The sequence below is a fragment of the Leuresthes tenuis genome, unplaced genomic scaffold (assembly GCF_036924035.1).
Source record: "Leuresthes tenuis unplaced genomic scaffold, fLeuTen1.0.hap1 SCAF_15, whole genome shotgun sequence".
Classification (NCBI taxonomy): domain Eukaryota; kingdom Metazoa; phylum Chordata; class Actinopteri; order Atheriniformes; family Atherinopsidae; genus Leuresthes; species Leuresthes tenuis.
In genome coordinates this window covers 34,191,920-34,211,922 of record NW_027325369.1, presented here as the reverse complement: position 1 = coordinate 34,211,922, position 20,003 = coordinate 34,191,920, and the positions used below count along the sequence as shown (strand labels likewise).

Genomic DNA, 20,003 nt, shown 5'->3' with positions numbered 1-20,003 from the left:
GACCGGGTATTTCTCTGTCTGAGGCTCTGGACGACAGTGTGGTGTGCGAGGAGAAGACTCTGCAGCACATCGAAAGCGTGGCGGACGCCATCAGGGCCAACACGTCTCCGGCGGGGGCGGAGGCGGTGCAGGAGGAGGCGGAGGAGCTGAGGCTGGGCTGGCAGCGGCTGCGGCAGGGCCTGTGCGAGGCCGAGGACGGGCTGCGCGGCAGCCTGGACGCCCACAGTCAATACGTGGCACGCTGCCGCCGGCTGGGGGAGGACATCGGCCGCCTCCGGCTCCTGCTGCAGGGGCTGGACCGAGAGCTGGTGGGGGGGGGGCAGGAGGCCAGGAGCAGCTCAGACCACAGCGAGGAGCAGATGGAGGGCCGGTGGAGGAAGTACACGGTAAGCTGTCTGACTGTTACCTGTGTCTCAGTGTTACCTGTGTCTGACTGTTACCTGTGTCTGACTGTTACCTGTGTCTGAGTGTCTGAGTGTTACCTGTGTCTGAGTGTTACCTGTGTCTGACTGTTACCTGTGTCTGAGTGTTACCTGTGTCTGAGTGTTACCTGTGTCTGAGTGTTACCTGTGTCTGAGTGTTACCTGTGTCTGAGTGTCTGACTGTTACCTGTGTCTGACTGTTACCTGTGTCTGACTGTTACCTGTGTCTGAGTGTTACCTGTGTCTGAGTGTCTGACTGTTACCTGTGTCTGACTGTTACCTGTGTCTGAGTGTTACCTGTGTCTGAGTGTTACCTGTGTCTGACTGTTACCTGTGTCTGACTGTTACCTGTGTCTCAGTGTCTGAGTGTTACCTGTGTCTGAGTGTTACCTGTGTCTGAGTGTCTGAGTGTTACCTGTGTCTGACTGTTACCTGTGTCTGACTGTTACCTGTGTCTGAGTGTTACCTGTGTCTGACTGTTACCTGTGTCTGAGTGTCTGAGTGTTACCTGTGTCTGAGTGTTACCTGTGTCTGAGTGTTACCTGTGTCTGACTGTTACCTGTGTCTGACTGTTACCTGTGTCTGACTGTTACCTGTGTCTGACTGTTACCTGTGTCTGACTGTTACCTGTGTCTGACTGTTACCTGTGTTACCTGTGTCTGAGTGTTACCTGTGTCTGAGTGTTACCTGTGTCTGAGTGTTACCTGTGTCTGACTGTTACCTGTGTCTGACTGTTACCTGTGTCTGACTGTTACCTGTGTTACCTGTGTCTGAGTGTTACCTGTGTCTGAGTGTTACCTGTGTCTGAGTGTTACCTGTGTCTCAGTGTTACCTGTGTCTGACTGTTACCTGTGTCTGAGTGTTACCTGTGTCTGAGTGTTACCTGTGTCTGACTGTTACCTGTGTCTGAGTGTTACCTGTGTCTGACTGTTACCTGTGTCTGAGTGTTACCTGTGTCTGACTGTTACCTGTGTCTGAGTGTCTGACTGTTACCTGTGTCTGAGTGTCTGACTGTTACCTGTGTCTGACTGTTACCTGTGTCTGACTGTTACCTGTGTCTGAGTGTTACCTGTGTCTGACTGTTACCTGTGTCTCAGTGTTACCTGTGTCTGAGTGTCTCAGTGTTACCTGTGTCTGACTGTTACCTGTGTCTGAGTGTTACCTGTGTCTGAGTGTTACCTGTGTCTGAGTGTTACCTGTGTCTGACTGTTACCTGTGTCTGACTGTTACCTGTGTCTGACTGTTACCTGTGTCTGAGTGTTACCTGTGTCTGACTGTTACCTGTGTCTGACTGTTACCTGTGTCTCAGTGTTACCTGTGTCTGAGTGTCTCAGTGTTACCTGTGTCTGAGTGTCTGAGTGTTACCTGTGTCTCAGTGTTACCTGTGTCTGAGTGTTACCTGTGTCTGAGTGTTACCTGTGTCTGACTGTTACCTGTGTCTGAGTGTCTGAGTGTTACCTGTGTCTGAGTGTTACCTGTGTCTGAGTGTTACCTGTGTCTGAGTGTTACCTGTGTCTGAGTGTTACCTGTGTCTCAGTGTTACCTGTGTCTGAGTGTTACCTGTGTCTGAGTGTTACCTGTGTCTGACTGTTACCTGTGTCTGACTGTTACCTGTGTCTGACTGTTACCTGTGTCTGAGTGTTACCTGTGTCTGAGTGTTACCTGTGTCTGACTGTTACCTGTGTCTGACTGTTACCTGTGTCTGACTGTTACCTGTGTCTGACTGTTACCTGTGTCTGACTGTTACCTGTGTCTGAGTGTCTGAGTGTTACCTGTGTCTCAGTGTTACCTGTGTCTGAGTGTTACCTGTGTCTGACTGTTACCTGTGTCTCAGTGTTACCTGTGTCTCAGTGTTACCTGTGTCTGAGTGTCTCAGTGTTACCTGTGTCTGAGTGTCTGAGTGTTACCTGTGTCTGAGTGTTACCTGTGTCTGAGTGTTACCTGTGTCTCAGTGTCTGAGTGTTACCTGTGTCTGACTGTTACCTGTGTCTGACTGTTACCTGTGTCTGAGTGTCTGAGTGTTACCTGTGTCTGAGTGTTACCTGTGTCTGAGTGTTACCTGTGTCTGACTGTTACCTGTGTCTGACTGTTACCTGTGTCTGAGTGTTACCTGTGTCTGACTGTTACCTGTGTCTCAGTGTTACCTGTGTCTCAGTGTTACCTGTGTCTGAGTGTTACCTGTGTCTGACTGTTACCTGTGTCTCAGTGTTACCTGTGTCTGAGTGTCTCAGTGTTACCTGTGTCTGAGTGTTACCTGTGTCTGAGTGTTACCTGTGTCTGAGTGTTACCTGTGTCTGACTGTTACCTGTGTCTGAGTGTTACCTGTGTCTGACTGTTACCTGTGTCTGAGTGTTACCTGTGTCTGACTGTTACCTGTGTCTGACTGTTACCTGTGTCTGAGTGTTACCTGTGTCTGAGTGTTACCTGTGTCTGACTGTTACCTGTGTCTGAGTGTTACCTGTGTCTCAGTGTTACCTGTGTCTGAGTGTCTCAGTGTTACCTGTGTCTGACTGTTACCTGTGTCTGAGTGTTACCTGTGTCTGAGTGTTACCTGTGTCTGACTGTTACCTGTGTCTGAGTGTTACCTGTGTCTGACTGTTACCTGTGTCTGAGTGTCTGAGTGTTACCTGTGTCTGAGTGTTACCTGTGTCTGACTGTTACCTGTGTCTGAGTGTCTGAGTGTTACCTGTGTCTGAGTGTTACCTGTGTCTGAGTGTTACCTGTGTCTCAGTGTTACCTGTGTCTGACTGTTACCTGTGTCTGACTGTTACCTGTGTCTGAGTGTTACCTGTGTCTGAGTGTTACCTGTGTCTGAGTGTTACCTGTGTCTCAGTGTTACCTGTGTCTGAGTGTTACCTGTGTCTGACTGTTACCTGTGTCTGACTGTTACCTGTGTCTGAGTGTCTGAGTGTTACCTGTGTCTGAGTGTTACCTGTGTCTGACTGTTACCTGTGTCTGAGTGTTACCTGTGTCTGACTGTTACCTGTGTCTGAGTGTTACCTGTGTCTCAGTGTCTGAGTGTTACCTGTGTCTGACTGTTACCTGTGTCTGAGTGTCTGAGTGTTACCTGTGTCTGAGTGTTACCTGTGTCTGACTGTTACCTGTGTCTGAGTGTTACCTGTGTCTGACTGTTACCTGTGTCTGAGTGTTACCTGTGTCTGAGTGTTACCTGTGTCTGAGTGTTACCTGTGTCTCAGTGTTACCTGTGTCTGAGTGTTACCTGTGTCTGACTGTTACCTGTGTCTGACTGTTACCTGTGTCTGAGTGTCTGAGTGTTACCTGTGTCTGAGTGTTACCTGTGTCTGACTGTTACCTGTGTCTGAGTGTTACCTGTGTCTGACTGTTACCTGTGTCTGAGTGTTACCTGTGTCTCAGTGTCTGAGTGTTACCTGTGTCTGACTGTTACCTGTGTCTGAGTGTCTGAGTGTTACCTGTGTCTGAGTGTTACCTGTGTCTGACTGTTACCTGTGTCTGAGTGTTACCTGTGTCTGACTGTTACCTGTGTCTGAGTGTCTGACTGTTACCTGTGTCTCAGTGTTACCTGTGTCTGACTGTTACCTGTGTCTGACTGTTACCTGTGTCTGAGTGTTACCTGTGTCTGAGTGTTACCTGTGTCTGACTGTTACCTGTGTCTGACTGTTACCTGTGTCTGACTGTTACCTGTGTCTGAGTGTCTGACTGTTACCTGTGTCTCAGTGTTACCTGTGTCTGACTGTTACCTGTGTCTGAGTGTTACCTGTGTCTGAGTGTTACCTGTGTCTGAGTGTCTCAGTGTTACCTGTGTCTGACTGTTACCTGTGTCTGAGTGTTACCTGTGTCTGAGTGTCTCAGTGTTACCTGTGTCTGACTGTTACCTGTGTCTGAGTGTTACCTGTGTCTGAGTGTTACCTGTGTCTGAGTGTTACCTGTGTCTGAGTGTTACCTGTGTCTGAGTGTCTCAGTGTTACCTGTGTCTGACTGTTACCTGTGTCTGAGTGTTACCTGTGTCTGAGTGTTACCTGTGTCTGAGTGTTACCTGTGTCTGAGTGTCTGACTGTTACCTGTGTCTGACTGTTACCTGTGTCTGAGTGTCTGACTGTTACCTGTGTCTGACTGTTACCTGTGTCTGACTGTTACCTGTGTCTGAGTGTTACCTGTGTCTGAGTGTTACCTGTGTCTGACTGTTACCTGTGTCTGAGTGTTACCTGTGTCTGAGTGTTACCTGTGTCTGAGTGTTACCTGTGTCTGAGTGTTACCTGTGTCTGACTGTTACCTGTGTCTGACTGTTACCTGTGTCTGACTGTTACCTGTGTCTGAGTGTCTGACTGTTACCTGTGTCTGACTGTTACCTGTGTCTGAGTGTTACCTGTGTCTGAGTGTTACCTGTGTCTGAGTGTTACCTGTGTCTGACTGTTACCTGTGTCTGACTGTTACCTGTGTCTGACTGTTACCTGTGTCTGAGTGTTACCTGTGTCTGAGTGTTACCTGTGTCTGAGTGTTACCTGTGTCTGACTGTTACCTGTGTCTGACTGTTACCTGTGTCTGACTGTTACCTGTGTCTGACTGTTACCTGTGTCTGAGTGTCTGACTGTTACCTGTGTCTGACTGTTACCTGTGTCTGACTGTTACCTGTGTCTGAGTGTTACCTGTGTCTGAGTGTTACCTGTGTCTGAGTGTTACCTGTGTCTGACTGTTACCTGTGTCTGAGTGTTACCTGTGTCTGACTGTTACCTGTGTCTGAGTGTTACCTGTGTGTGTTGCAGGGAGTGAGGAACACGCTGGCGGGGGAGGAGTCTCAGGTGGAGCTTCTGAAGGCTCAGCTGAAGGAACTCTTCAGGTTCTCTGAGGACTCTCGTCACCTCTCTGATGATGTCCTCGCTGTGGTCAAAGAGCATCAGAGGTAGCTGTGTGTTCCTATTTTGGAACATTTACTGACCTTATTGGAACCCAGTTCTGATGGTCTCTGAGGTTCTGGTCGGCATGTGTGGGGTTATTATGAGACGTTGTGTCCCATCAGATCATTTAATTAGGCCATTAAAACATAATTCCTGCAGATTGGTGCCAACATGAATCCTGTTGTCAGCTCATGTAGTTTTTTGGTGACCGGTTCTCCCTGTCTGCCTTAAAACCCTGTAAGGAACCAAGGAAGGAGATTTAATTCTTATGGCAAATAAAACGATGTTTGTGTTTATGCATTTGACGGTTTTATCCAAAGTGACTTACAAATAAGAATGAAATCACAACACGATATCAGAGACGGATCAATCCTACCATCCAGAACACGTCCAGTTTCAAGAAAAACCAGTTTAAACAGATGTTTTAAAGAGCTGTTTAAAAATTTCCACATTTCTCACACATCTTCAGTCCAAAGTTTAGGAGCAACAACCTGATCCTGGTCTTTATGTCAAGAGGCTGAAAACAAACAGCTGTGTAACAAGGACAGGAAACGCCTTTAAATGTTCTTACGATATGACCCAAAGGAAGCAAGTACAGGGCGAACCGCCCCGGGCTCAGTGGGTGTGGGAAGTTCAAACAGTGCCCCCTGCAGCTGGAACCTGGTATTACAGGATCCCGGCAGTAATAAAGTGTAATAAACACAGTCAGTCTGCCTGAACCTGTCCTGAACCTGTCCTGAACCTGTCCTGAACACTCCTGCATAGCAGCTGTCTCATACTTAAACCCATCCTGATCCTCTGCTCCTGTAACTGTCTGCTAACTTCCAGTTTGATGAGCATCGTAGCGGAGATAAAATGAGCTCTGCAGCGTTCCTCTGTCACATCTGAGAGTGCAAAGGGACAGGACACCATGGAGCAGCCACCATGATGCTCAGAGTCAGTCATGGTGTTTGGAACCAGCTGAGCTTCAGGGAGGAAGCAGTTAACATGTTTCCTGTAGCAGCAGATCTCCCTGCTGAGCTCTGAGGGCTTCTTCTGGAGATTTGTGGCGCTTAACGGCGTGCTGCGGGCGGATATTTAAAGCTCAGACTCCAGCGAGTTCCCTCAATTAATCTTTGTAGATGAGAGGATTCCCATTCATCGGTCTGTTTAGCTTCCTTTCTGCTTCGCTCCATGTTTCCTGGAGAGTACGTTTGGTTCTGGCAGTTTCTGAACTAATCTGTTACAACATCTTCTTACCTGAGACTTTGATTCATTTCACACAGAGAAAATATTTTGTGGATGATACTTTGTGTGCTGCAGTGTGAAATGTAGAGCGACCCGGCTGTGTTCAGAGTCTGAGCTGGGTCTGAGGAGCGTCCTCCAGGACCCGCTGCTGGTCTACGCCCAGTGGAGCCACGAGGTCTCTCTGGCTCTGGAGGCCTCGGCCGACGTCTCGGACTTCTCCCACATCGCCATGCTGGTCCAGAGGACAGAGGTAACCCCCCCCCCTTAAATCTTCTCTGAATGTTCGGCTCTCGCAGCTTAAATGTCTGTCCTGTGTGTCAGAGTCTGCTGAAGGATGGCGTCCAGCTACAGGAGCGCCTCAGCCTGCTGCAGGTGAAGGGCGACCTGCTGGACTCTGTGTTCGGTCCGGACAGGTCCGACGGTCTGCGGGAGGAGCTGAGCGACGCCATCAGGAACCGAGAGCTGCTGCACGCCGAGCTGCTGCAGAGGAAGAACCGGCTGCAGGTATCATCTGTTTCCTGTTTACTATTTCCTACAGTCCTGAACTGGAGTTCTGACCCAGAGTCCTGATCCAGTCTCATTTCTAACCTTTAAAGTGTCCTGATCAACAGTTCTGCAGCTTTAAACCTTCAAAGTGTCCTGATCAACAGTTCTGCAGCTTTCTGTAACCTTTAAAGTGTCCTGATCAACAGTTCTGCAGCTTTCTGAAACCTTTAAAGTGTCCTGATCAACAGTTCTGCAGCTTTCTGAAACCTTTAAAGTGTCCTGATCAACAGTTCTGCAGCTTTCTGAAACCTTTAAAGTGTCCTGATCAACAGTTCTGCAGCTTTCTGAAACCTTTAAAGTGTCCTGATCAACAGTTCTGCAGCTTTCTGTAACCTTTAAAGTGTCCTGATCAACAGTTCTGCAGCTTTCTGAAACCTTTAAAGTGTCCTGATCAACAGTTCTGCAGCTTTCTGAAACCTTTAAAGTGTCCTGATCAACAGTCCTGCAGCTTTCTGAAACCTTTAAAGTGTCCTGATCAATAGTTCTGCAGCTTTCTGTAACCTTTAAAGTGTCCTGATCAACAGTTCTGCAGCTTTCTGTAACCTTTAAAGTGTCCTGATCAACAGTTCTGCAGCTTTCTGAAACCTTTAAAGTGTCCTGATCAATAGTTCTGCAGCTTTCTGAAACCTTTAAAGTGTCCTGATCAATAGTTCTGCAGCTTTCTGTAACCTTTAAAGTGTCCTGATCAACAGTTCTGCAGCTTTCTGAAACCTTTAAAGTGTCCTGATCAACAGTTCTGCAGCTTTCTGTAACCTTTAAAGTGTCCTGATCAATAGTTCTGCAGCTTTCTGAAACCTTTAAAGTGTCCTGATCAATAGTTCTGCAGCTTTCTGTAACCTTTAAAGTGTCCTGATCAATAGTTCTGCAGCTTTCTGAAACCTTTAAAGTGTCCTGATCAATAGTTCTGCAGCTTTCTGAAACCTTTAAAGTGTCCTGATCAACAGTTCTGCAGCTTTCTGAAACCTTTAAAGTGTCCTGATCAACAGTTCTGCAGCTTTCTGTAACCTTTAAAGTGTCCTGATCAATAGTTCTGCAGCTTTCTGAAACCTTTAAAGTGTCCTGATCAATAGTTCTGCAGCTTTCTGAAACCTTTAAAGTGTCCTGATCAATAGTTCTGCAGCTTTCTGTAACCTTTAAAGTGTCCTGATCAATAGTTCTGCAGCTTTCTGAAACCTTTAAAGTGTCCTGATCAATAGTTCTGCAGCTTTCTGAAACCTTTAAAGTGTCCTGATCAACAGTTCTGCAGCTTTCTGAAACCTTTAAAGTGTCCTGATCAATAGTTCTGCAGCTTTCTGTAACCTTTAAAGTGTCCTGATCAACAGTTCTGCAGCTTTCTGTAACCTTTAAAGTGTCCTGATCAATAGTTCTGCAGCTTTCTGAAACCTTTAAAGTGTCCTGATCAATAGTTCTGCAGCTTTCTGTAACCTTTAAAGTGTCCTGATCAATAGTTCTGCAGCTTTCTGAAACCTTTAAAGTGTCCTGATCAATAGTTCTGCAGCTTTCTGTAACCTTTAAAGTGTCCTGATCAACAGTTCTGCAGCTTTCTGAAACCTTTAAAGTGTCCTGATCAACAGTTCTGCAGCTTTCTGAAACCTTTAAAGTGTCCTGATCAATAGTTCTGCAGCTTTCTGTAACCTTTAAAGTGTCCTGATCAATAGTTCTGCAGCTTTCTGAAACCTTTAAAGTGTCCTGATCAATAGTTCTGCAGCTTTCTGTAACCTTTAAAGTGTCCTGATCAATAGTTCTGCAGCTTTCTGAAACCTTTAAAGTGTCCTGATCAATAGTTCTGCAGCTTTCTGAAACCTTTAAAGTGTCCTGATCAACAGTTCTGCAGCTTTCTGTAACCTTTAAAGTGTCCTGATCAATAGTTCTGCAGCTTTCTGAAACCTTTAAAGTGTCCTGATCAATAGTTCTGCAGCTTTCTGAAACCTTTAAAGTGTCCTGATCAATAGTTCTGCAGCTTTCTGTAACCTTTAAAGTGTCCTGATCAATAGTTCTGCAGCTTTCTGAAACCTTTAAAGTGTCCTGATCAATAGTTCTGCAGCTTTCTGAAACCTTTAAAGTGTCCTGATCAACAGTTCTGCAGCTTTCTGAAACCTTTAAAGTGTCCTGATCAATAGTTCTGCAGCTTTCTGTAACCTTTAAAGTGTCCTGATCAATAGTTCTGCAGCTTTCTGTAACCTTTAAAGTGTCCTGATCAACAGTTCTGCAGCTTTCTGAAACCTTTAAAGTGTCCTGATCAATAGTTCTGCAGCTTTCTGAAGCTCTTTCACAGTTTTTCTTTGGACATTTTCTGCTTTTTCCCTCATCTTCAGTCCTTGTTCCTGAGCATTTTCAGTGTTTTTTCTTTGTTCAGCCACTTAACTCTGAGCTATGAACCATTCAGGCAGAAAAAAGGCTCCTAACTCAAGGGATGAACCAGTGTTGTGTCGACACAGAACAGACAACTTAGCAAAGAAGCCATTTTAAACTGGATCTTTAGGCTCTTTGTCACAAAGACACATCATTTGTTCCCATTTCTTTAGCTGCATCTATGAAAAACAGCAAAGAAAACACAGTTTGACAGACAGAAAATAGGATTTCTGCAGCAACAAGGTGATTCCCAAAGAGCTATTAGCTGAAAACTTGGCATATCTCAGCATGGTGTGCAGTGTGTCCTTAAAACATTTGAGGAAACTGGACAAGTGGAGGACAAAAGAAGAAGTGTCAGGCCTAAAAAACTATCTCCAGCAGATGAACAGGATCTGAAAGTGATGTCCTTAAGAAAGAGGAAAAAATCCAGCTGTGACCTGACAGGACCTGAGAGATGCATCTGGACCTTCAGCTGATCCATCTACTGTTGGCCCAAGCCTCATCAGAAATGGGCTCCATGGAAGGGTGGCTGTCAAGAAGCCGTTCTTAAGGAAGGGAAACAGGGAGAAAAGGCTGAGCTGTGCCAAATGACACAAGAAGTGGACTGAAAATCAGTGGCAACAGGTCTTATGGAGGGATGAATCCTCCCCAGAGCCCGGACCTCAACATTATTGAAGCAGTGTGGGATCATCTGACAGAGAACGGAACAAAAGGCAGCCCACATCCAAAGAAGAGCTTTGGGATGTCCTTCAAGAAGCCTGGAGAACTATTCCTGAAGACTCCTTAAAGAAATGACAGAAAGCTGGTCTCAGAGGGTTCAGGCTGTGTTGGAGAATAAAGGAGCTCAGACCAGAGATTCACTTTAAAGCTGCTGAGAACTGAGAAAAACTCTGTTTCTGCCTCAGATTCTGGGTTTATGTTCAGGTTTGAACATGTTTCAGTGAATCTCTGCAGCTGCTTCCTGGTTTCATGACATTAAATCCAGAAGTGGGGTCTGATCAGGATTTCTGAACAGGTGAATATGATAAGGTGCAGTTCCACAGTTGTCCACAGGTGGGCAGTCTCCCCTCAGAGCGTACTGATGACACATTAACAAATGATGTATAAAGGTTTGGATCAGAACTTCTGCATGGTTCCTCACTCAGATGTGAGCAGAAGAGTCTCAGAGTACAGATGTTGGTCTGTGAACATCTGGATGTTGATGTAGAGAAACTAACACCTGATTAAACCTATAAACCAGAACCAGATCAGAAAGGCATCTGGACTTTGTCAGCTGGTTCTCCGGTGTTCTATTAAGCTGAGTGCAAGGTCCTGGTCCATCTAACAGAGTGAGAATAAAACGGGCCGTGTTCTGTCTCAGGGTGTCATTTCAACAGCTAAAGACTTCGGGGAGGCCCACGAGCTGATCCGGTCCAAACTGGATGCCTTCAGGGATCGTCTGCAGGCAGCTGACCTCAACCAGCTGCATCCTGACATCCTCGCCAAGAAGAGCCAGCTGGACCAGCTCCTGGTGAGTCAGAACCAGGCCCAGGTTCTCCACAGTGTGGCCTCAGCTGAGGATCGGGCCGGCACCTTTCCCCACTGATCCTGTGTGTGTTCAGGTTCTGCAGAAGGACCTGCAGGACTGTGAGGCCCAGCTGTCCCTTCTGGAGTCCCTGGTTTCCTGCAGTCAGAACCACAGAGCCAAGTCCGAGAGGCTGAGGGGTGACTGGAGGGAGCTGCAGAGGAGAGTCATGGTGAGAGCGTCCAGCCGCTGGGTTCTGATCGGTTCTGATGGGTTCTGATCGGTTCTGATCGTCCCGCCGGGTTCTGTGTGTTCAGGTCAGAGTTCAGCAGACTAAGGACGGCGTCCTGAACCATCAGAACTTTCACGGCCGGATGCTGAACCTGCAGCAGTGGATGATGGTCATGAAGCAGAAGCTGGAGTCCTTCTGCAGCGCTGCGGGGGGGTGGAGCGTGACGGGCCGGCGCCGTGAGGCCCAGGTCAGTGTTCTGGTGATGTGTAGCAGGAAGTCGCGTTGGAAGCAGCCATTTTTGAACCCGGTCACTCAGGGAGCGTGAGCTTGTTTTCTGATGATGTCATCACCACAAGGAGTTTGATGGAGCTCAAACTGTGTTCTGATTGGCTGAAACCTGGCTCTGGTTCTGACCCTGTGTGTGTCCACAGCAAGCGCTCGGAGAGTTCCCAGAAAAGGAGGTCCAGCTGCAGCAGGTGGAGGTCCAGGGCCAGGCGGTGCTGGATCGGACCTCGGAGGACGGGCGGGTCCATGTCCTGCAGGACCTGCGGCGCCTCAGAGAGGACTGGGACGGGCTGTACGCCACCAGCCTCAATGTCCACAGGTACCTGACACACCTGTGTTCCCCAGAGTCTGGGATGGTTCCGTCTGACTCTTTGTGTCCGTCAGGCTGCTGGACCGCTCGGAACCGGAGACCCAGAACCAGGAGGATGGTCCTCAGCAGTCATCAGCCTCGGCTGCTGTGCTCTGCTCTGAAGGAGGGGAAGAGGAGGGTTCTGCTCTCAGCGGAGCGGGTCAGTGGACAGGAGGTGGTGTCACCATGGCTGGAGTCGGACAGAACCGCCAGGTTCTGGCAGGGTTCGATGAGTCCAGCTGTGGTGAGGGAGGCAGAGGAGAGGACGGCGTGGACACAGGAGGAGCAGATCGGACCTTCACGGTAAGAAGTCCTCATGTCTGCTGACATGGTCCTGGCCCTGGTCCTGGTCCTGGTCCAGGCTCTAGTCCTGGTCCTGGTCCTGGCTCTGGTCCTGGTCCAGGCTCTGGCCCTGGTCCTGGACCCTGGCCCTGGTCCTGGTCCAGGCTCTGGCCCTGGTCCTGGTCCTGGCTCTGGTCCTGGTCCAGGCTCTAGTCCTGGCTCTGGTCCTGGTCCAGGCTCTAGTCCTGGTCCTGGCGCTGGTCCTGGTCCAGGCTCTAGTCCTGGTCCTGGCGCTGGTCCTGGTCCAGGCCCTGGTCCTGGTCCTGGCGCTGGCCCTGGTCCAGGCTCTAGTCCTGGTCCTGGTCCTGGCTCTGGTCCTGGTCCAGGCTCTAGTCCTGGTCCTGGCGCTGGCCCTGGTCCTGGCTCTGGTCCTGGCGCTGGTCCCGGTCCTGGCTCTGGTCCTGGCGCTGGCCCTGGTCCCGGTCCTGGCTCTGGTCCTGGCGCTGGTCCCGGTCCTGGCTCTGGCCCTGGTCCTGGTCCTGGTCCTGGTCCTGGTCCTGGTCCTGGTCCTGGTCCTGGCCCTGGCTCTGGCCCTGGTCCAGGCTCTAGTCCTGGTCCTGGCGCTGGCCCTGGTCCTGGCTCTGGTCCTGGCGCTGGTCCCGGTCCTGGCGCTGGCCCTGGTCCCGGTCCTGGCTCTGGTCCTGGCGCTGGTCCTGGTCCTGGCCCTGGCCCTGGTCCTGGTCCTGGTCCTGGTCCTGGTCCCGGTCCTGGCCCTGGTCCTGGTCCTGGTCCTGGTCCTGGTCCTGGTCCTGGCCCTGGCTCTGGCCCTGGTCCTGGCTCTGGTCCTGGTCCTGGCTCTGGTCCTGGCGCTGGTCCTGGCTCTGGTCCTGGCGCTGGTCCCGGTCCTGGTTCTGGTCCCGGTCCTGGTCCTGGTTCTGGTCCCGGTCCTGGTCCAGGCTCTGGTCCAGGCTCTGGTCCTGGTCCAGGCTCTGGTCCTGGTCCTGGTCCTGGCTCTGGTCCCGGTCCTGGTCCAGGCTCTGGTCCTGGCTCTGGTCCAGGCTCTGGTCCTGGTCCAGGCTCTGGTCCCGGTCCTGGCTCTGGCCCTGGTCCAGGCTCTGGTCCTGGCCCTGGTCCCGGTCCTGGTCCAGGCTCTGGTCCTGGCTCTGGTCCAGGCTCTGGTCCTGGTCCAGGCTCTGGTCCCGGTCCTGGCTCTGGCCCTGGTCCTGGTCCTGGCCCTGGTCCTGGCTCTGGCCCTGGTCCTGGCCCTGGTCCTGGCTCTGGTCCTGGCTCTGGTCCTGGCTCTGGTCCAGGCTCTGGTCCTGGTCCAGGCTCTGGTCCCGGTCCTGGCTCTGGCCCTGGTCCTGGTCCTGGCCCTGGTCCTGGCTCTGGCCCTGGTCCTGGCCCTGGTCCTGGCTCTGGTCCTGGCTCTGGTCCCGGTCCTGGTCCTGGCTCTGGTCCTGGCTCTGGTCCAGGCTCTGGTCCTGGTCCAGGCTCTGGTCCCGGTCCTGGCTCTGGCCCTGGTCCAGGCTCTGGTCCTGGCCCTGGTCCCGGTCCTGGTCCAGGCTCTGGTCCTGGCTCTGGTCCAGGCTCTGGTCCTGGTCCAGGCTCTGGTCCCGGTCCTGGCTCTGGCCCTGGTCCTGGTCCTGGTCCTGGCTCTGGCCCTGGTCCTGGCCCTGGTCCTGGCTCTGGTCCTGGCCCTGGTCCTGGTCCTGGTCCAGGCTCTGGTCCCGGTCCTGGCTCTGGCCCTGGTCCAGGCTCTGGTCCTGGCCCTGGTCCCGGTCCTGGTCCAGGCTCTGGTCCTGGCTCTGGTCCTGGCCCTGGTCCCGGTCCTGGCTCTGGCCCTGGTCCTGGTCCTGGCCCTGGTCCTGGCTCTGGCTCTGGTCCTGGCCCTGGTCCTGGCTCTGGTCCTGGCTCTGGTCCAGGCTCTGGTCCTGGTCCTGGCCCTGGTCCAGGCTCTGGTCCTGGTCCTGGCTCTGGTCCAGGCTCTGGTCCAGGCTCTGGTCCTGGTCCTGGTCCTGGTCCTGGCTCTGGTCCAGGTCTTGGTCCTGGTCCTGGCTCTGGTCCTGGCTCTGGTCCTGGCTCTGGCTCTGGTCCAGGTCTTGGTCCTGGTCCCGGTCCTGGTCCCGGTCCTGGCCCATGTTTCACCTCTCAGGTTCTGCTGTGGCGCTGCCCGTCTGCTTTTGGGCCGATCAGATGCAGCAGGATTTGAGAGAGACGGACGTGTGACTCTGGTCTGGTGTTTTGGGTTTTTCAGGACCACGGAGGACTGGACCGGTCCAGCTGGAGGCGGTTTGAGGCCTGGCTGTCGAGAGAGAATAAGCTCCTTTCAGAGATCCTCAGCGCCACGGAGGCAGGACTCAGCGCCACAGAGGTCCAAACCACACAGGACTCACTACTGGTACCAGCTCTGTGATCACATGACTCGTCACATGTTGCTCAGGCTTCAGCTGCTGGTTCTGCTGCCCGGGCTTCAGCTGCTGGTTCTGCTGCCCGGGCTTCAGCTGCTGGTTCTGCTGCCCGGGCTTCAGCTGCTTCCTTTCACTTTGGGTTGGTTCTGGTGCCGCTTTAGGGTGTGACAGCACAGTGCTGGAGGGTAGGAGGGCGGGATTTACTGATGCTCTGCCTCTGATTGGTTGGTTTGTGTCCAGTAAATTCTTGAAAATGGCAGTAAGTGGGACCAATGGAGCTGCTCTTTTTTCACAGGTCTGCTCAGCTGTGGATACAGATGTTATACAGGTGTTATACGGGTCTGATACAGGTGTTATACAGGTGTTATACAGGTGTTATACAGATGTTATACAGGTGTTATACAGATGTTATACAGGTGTTATACGGGTCTGATACAGATGTTATACGGGTGTTATACAGGTGTTATATGGGTCTGATACAGATGTTATACAGATGTTGTACAGGTGTGATACGGGTGTTATACAGGTGTTATACAGGTGTTATACGGGTGTTATACAGATGTTATACAGGTGTTATACGGGTGTTATACAGATGTTATACGGGTGTTATACAGGTGTTATACAGATGTTATACGGGTGTTGTACAGGTGTTGTACAGGTGTTGTACAGGTGTTGTACGGGTGTTGTACAGGTGTTGTACAGGTGTTGTACAGGTGTGATACGGGTGTTATACAGGTGTTATACAGGTGTTATACAGGTGTTACACAGGTGTTATACAGGTGTTATACGGGTGTTATACAGGTGTTATACGGATGTTATACAGGTGTGATACAGGTGTTATACAGGTGTTATACAGGTGTTATACAGATGTTATACGGGTGTTATACGGGTGTTATACAGATGTTATACGGGTGTTATACGGGTGTTATACAGGTGTTATACGGGTGTTATACAGGTGTTATACAGGTGTTATACAGGTGTTATACAGATGTTATACGGGTGTTATACAGGTGTTATACAGGTGTTATACAGGTGTTATACAGGTGTTATACAGGTGTTATACAGGTGTTATACGGGTGTTATACAGGTGTTATACGGGTGTTATACGGGTGTTATACGGGTGTTATACAGGTGTTATACAGGTGTTATACAGGTGTTATACAGGTGTTATACAGGTGTTATACAGATGTTATACGGGTGTTATACAGGTGTTATACGGATGTTATACGGGTGTTATACGGGTGTTATACAGGTGTTATACGGGTGTTATACAGGTGTTATACAGGTGTTATACAGGTGTTATACAGATGTTATACGGGTGTTATACAGGTGTTATACAGATGTTATACGGGTGTTATACAGGTGTTATACAGGTGTTATACAGATGTTATACGGGTGTTATACAGGTGTTATACGGATGTGATACGGGTGTTATACAGATGTTATACAGGTGTTATACAGATGTTATACAGGTGTTATACAGGTGTTATACAGATGTTATACAGGTGTTATACGGGTGTGATACGGGTGTTATACAGATGTTATACAGATGTTATACGGGTGTTATACAGGTATTATACGGGTGTTATACAGATGTTATACGGGTGTTATACAGGTGTTATACAGGTGTTATACAGGTGTTATACGGGTGTTATACAGGTGTTATACAGGTGTTATACAGATGTTATACGGGTGTTATACAGGTGTTATACGGGTGTTATACAGATGTTATACGGGTGTTATACAGGTGTTATACGGGTGTTATACAGGTGTTATACGGGTGTTATACAGGTGTTATACGGGTGTTATACAGATGTTATACGGGTGTTATACAGATGTTATACGGGTGTTATACAGGTGTTATACGGGTGTTATACAGATGTTATACGGGTGTTATACAGGTGTTATACGGGTGTTATACAGGTGTTATACGGGTGTTATACAGATGTTATACGGGTGTTATACAGGTGTTATACGGGTCTGATACAGATGTTATACGGGTGTTATACAGATGTTATACGGGTGTTATACAGGTGTTATACGGGTGTTATACAGGTGTTATACAGGTGTTATACAGATGTTATACAGGTGTTATACGGGTCTGATACAGATGTTATACAGGTGTTATACGGGTCTGATACAGCTGTGTTCTGCTGCAGGCTCTCAGGTCCAGGGTGCCGTCGGGTCAGGATCAGTTCCAGCTGGTGCTGCAAGACAGAAACAGCTGGACGGCTGACCCCGGACCAGCTGAGGATGCGGCTCTGGAGGACCTTCGTTATCGCTGGATGCTGTACAAGTCCAAGCTGAAGGATGTGGGTGACATCAGGGCCAGAACCAGGACCAGAACCAGGACCAGAAGTAGTGTCAAGGTGAGTGTTTTTACTTTGAAAATATCCGGACCCGTTCTAACTGAGTTGAGTTAGCAGACAGATGCTGTGGCGCCGCGCTGAACCACCAGGTGGCAGTGCTCTAAACCTGATGATGTTTTCTGTGTCTGCAGAGAGCCGCAGCCAATCAGGAGGAGCCGCTCCCCAAACCAAAGACACAGAAGGTCAGTGTGAACAGAAAGCATGGGGCTGATAAACTCTGATGGTTTACTGTGTCTGAGGTGTGCTGAAGGGCAGAACCAGAACCAGAACCCAGAGTCGAACAGACCGTGGAGTCAGAAAGCAACTGGTCCAAATGTCTCTGAAACTGTGGAAGCAGCACCAGCACCAGCTGACCCAGCAGCTGACCCAGCAGCTGACCCAGCAGCTGACCCAGCAGCAGAAACATCTTTCACAGTTTAAACGTCTCTCATGGTTTCCACAGGATGTGGTGAAATGTTCGGACATGTTTGGATTTAAACTACATTGATGCTCCCAGTTTCTCCTACAAATACAGTTTATACACCATACTGTAGGTGTTTTTGTCCTCTTTCAGTGGGAGTGTCGCTGTGACAGGCCTTAAAGTCTGCTCTCAGATCCCAGAACACAGAGTGCAGCCCCCAAACCCAAACTCACTCCCATTAGATCTGGGTTTTCTCCTCAGATTTGGAGGTGATGAATATCTTTAACCTGCCATAAAAACTATAAAAGTCACAGCAGATTAATAAGAACCCACTCTGTGCTGCTCACAGTTCCAGAACCTTTTCAGTCCAGCTTGTAGTTTTCCTCAGTGTTTGTTTGAGGCTGTGTTTCCAGTCTGATCTGAGCGCTGCCCCACCCCCCCTGAACCCAGTGACCCACTAACACTGTAACTGTGTGTGCAGAGTTCCGGGCTGCTGCAGAGGGCGTGTCGGCTGGCTCTTCTTCTGTGGTTCCTGCTCCTCGCCCTGCTGCTTCTGGCCTTCCTGCTGCCCCTCCTTGATGAAGGCAGCAGCTGCTCTCTGTCCAATAATTACGCCCGATCCTTCAGCATCATGCTGCGCTACGACGGCCCGCCGCCCACATAGGACCGACCGCCGGAGTGACTCCTGACTTCAGATCAGTCCTCTTTAGCTTCAGCTAGCATGAAGTGTGTTTGCAGCTTCCTTTATTAGCTTCACTGTTACCTACTTACAGAAACCTGCAGGCTGCGCTCAGCCTCCTCTGCGTCAGGCTTTAACAGGTTAACCTGTTCATCAGAACTTTAGCTTCTCTGCTTCATCATGTTCTGTCACCTCAGATCAGTTCTTTCTTCCTTTTTTTAAATGTTTTATTATATTTTTATCGATGTGCCATTAAAGTAACGGTTACTGCCATTTGGTGTGAAGCTTAGCAACCGTCACACAGTAAACTGCATCTGTACGAGAGCAGGAAACATGAACATGTTCTTATTTTCTGTCTTCATCTATGCTGAATCCTCCTCTTAATGTTTTCACTTCTGCTGTCTGACATTGTTTAATTGGCTTATAATATGAAGGCTGGTAGTCACTGTGACTCATGAAAACACTCCAGTTTTAGCAGGAAACTTTCTGAACTCAACAAATCTGATGCAACCATTAATCTACATTAAAGCATATCTAAAGAATTTGGTGAGTTTTTGCTCTTTGGCTTCCTTTTTGCCTGTACAGCACCAAATGACATAAACTCAGTTCTATGACGTATCCCTGATCATAAGATTTCCAGCACAGAGGAAGTCAGACCTTTCATATCACTTTGTCTTCCACCAGCAACAGTTCCAACTGGCACCAGAAATACATTTAAGTAGTGAAATCATGATGTCATCAGTAATGATTTTCCACTTCTCTAATAGAAACTGAAAGTGTATATCAGGTTTATGTTGGAGCTACTCTGGCTGCTGGGTTAGGGTTAGCAGGGTTAGCAGGGTTAGCTAACCCTTCAGCCCTGCCGGCTCCACTGAGGTACAATGTGTCTGTGAGCTTTGGTGCTGATGCTACAGCAAGAGAAACGAGCCAATCTAAAGCCTGCAGGGAGGGGAACTCCTTCAAAAACTACGAACAAGAAAAACAGCCAGTGCAACCTTTTCCTGACTGCGCCCTCTCATCGAAAGGAAACATTTCCTCCCGTTTTAACAAGTTGACAGTTTTCTGAGGTCTGACTGAAATGTATGAGACATACTTACAAATATCTGTTTAAACACAGTAACCTTCCCCAGCTGGAACTCTTCAGGCTGTTCAGAGGGGCGAAGACTGAGCAGCGACTCACCCCCCCCCCCGTCACTATGACAACTCAAATCAATATTTTAGCATATCAAAACGTTAGAAAGTCCAAATAAAGACAGTTAAACTTTTTATTTAGAACTTTCAATCCAAGGCAGCTGTAAACTGTTAAAAGTCCAAATATTACAGGATCATTTATTTCCTCTGGAAATAGAAGTATTTGAGTATATCTCCAGTAAAAAGGTATATGTGTTTGTCCAAAAACACAGGCAGTCCTGAATTGGACTATATCATTTAAGTGCCTTGAGATGACAATTGTTGTAATTTGGCGCTTTATAAATAAAACTGAATTGAATTGAATCTGGTTTCATAGATAAATTCAGCTGAGTATCATCAGCATAACAATGGAACTTTATGCCATGCTGTCTGATAATGTTACCTAATGGAAGCATGTATAAAGTAAAAAGAATCGGTCCAAGCACAGAACCCTGAGGAACTCCATGACTTACTCTGGTGTGTGAGGAAGATTCTTCATTTACAAGAACAAACTGGAATCTATCAGATAAATATGACTTAAACCAGCCTAATGCAGTTCCTTTAATCCCAATAACATGTTCAAGTCTCTGTAACAGAATGCTGTGATCGATTGTATCAAATGCAGCACTGAGATCCAACAGGACAAGAAACAAGTCCGCTATCAGAAGCTAACAGGAGATCATTGGTAACTTTCACCAGTGCTGTTTCTGTGCTATGATGCACTCTGAATCCTGACTGAAACTCTTCAGATTATTTCTGTGGAAATGATCACAAAGTTGAACTTTAGACAAAAAAGGGAGATTGGATATAGGTCGATAATTAGCCAACACTTCTGAATAAAGAGTAGGTTTTTTAAGTAAAGGTTTAATTACAGCAACCTTAAAAGTCTGAGGTACATATCCTG

At 48.9% G+C, this 20,003-nt stretch overlaps 1 protein-coding gene across 2 annotated transcripts in view; it reads left to right on the top strand.

Annotated features, from left to right (window-relative positions):
• The window catches only part of syne3 (spectrin repeat containing, nuclear envelope family member 3), a 28,251-nt gene extending 9,780 nt beyond the window's left edge, over positions 1-18,471 (top strand). The window contains exons 6-18 of one of the 2 annotated variants that reach the window (XM_072364910.1): positions 24-386; positions 5,165-5,301; positions 6,599-6,773; positions 6,845-7,027; positions 10,782-10,931; positions 11,023-11,157; positions 11,243-11,404; positions 11,589-11,761; positions 11,827-12,094; positions 14,328-14,471; positions 16,641-16,842; positions 16,986-17,032; positions 17,732-18,471. In XM_072364910.1, coding sequence (XP_072221011.1) covers positions 24-386; positions 5,165-5,301; positions 6,599-6,773; positions 6,845-7,027; positions 10,782-10,931; positions 11,023-11,157; positions 11,243-11,404; positions 11,589-11,761; positions 11,827-12,094; positions 14,328-14,471; positions 16,641-16,842; positions 16,986-17,032; positions 17,732-17,914 — 2,322 coding nt within the window. In that variant the 3' untranslated portion in view covers positions 17,915-18,471. Of the gene's footprint in view, positions 1-23; positions 387-5,164; positions 5,302-6,598; positions 6,774-6,844; positions 7,028-10,781; positions 10,932-11,022; positions 11,158-11,242; positions 11,405-11,588; positions 11,762-11,826; positions 12,095-14,327; positions 14,472-16,640; positions 16,851-16,981; positions 17,033-17,731 lie in introns of both variants that reach the window. The other variant, XM_072364909.1, reaches the window with a different exon arrangement.
• The last annotated feature ends 1,532 nt before the right edge of the window (positions 18,472-20,003 follow it).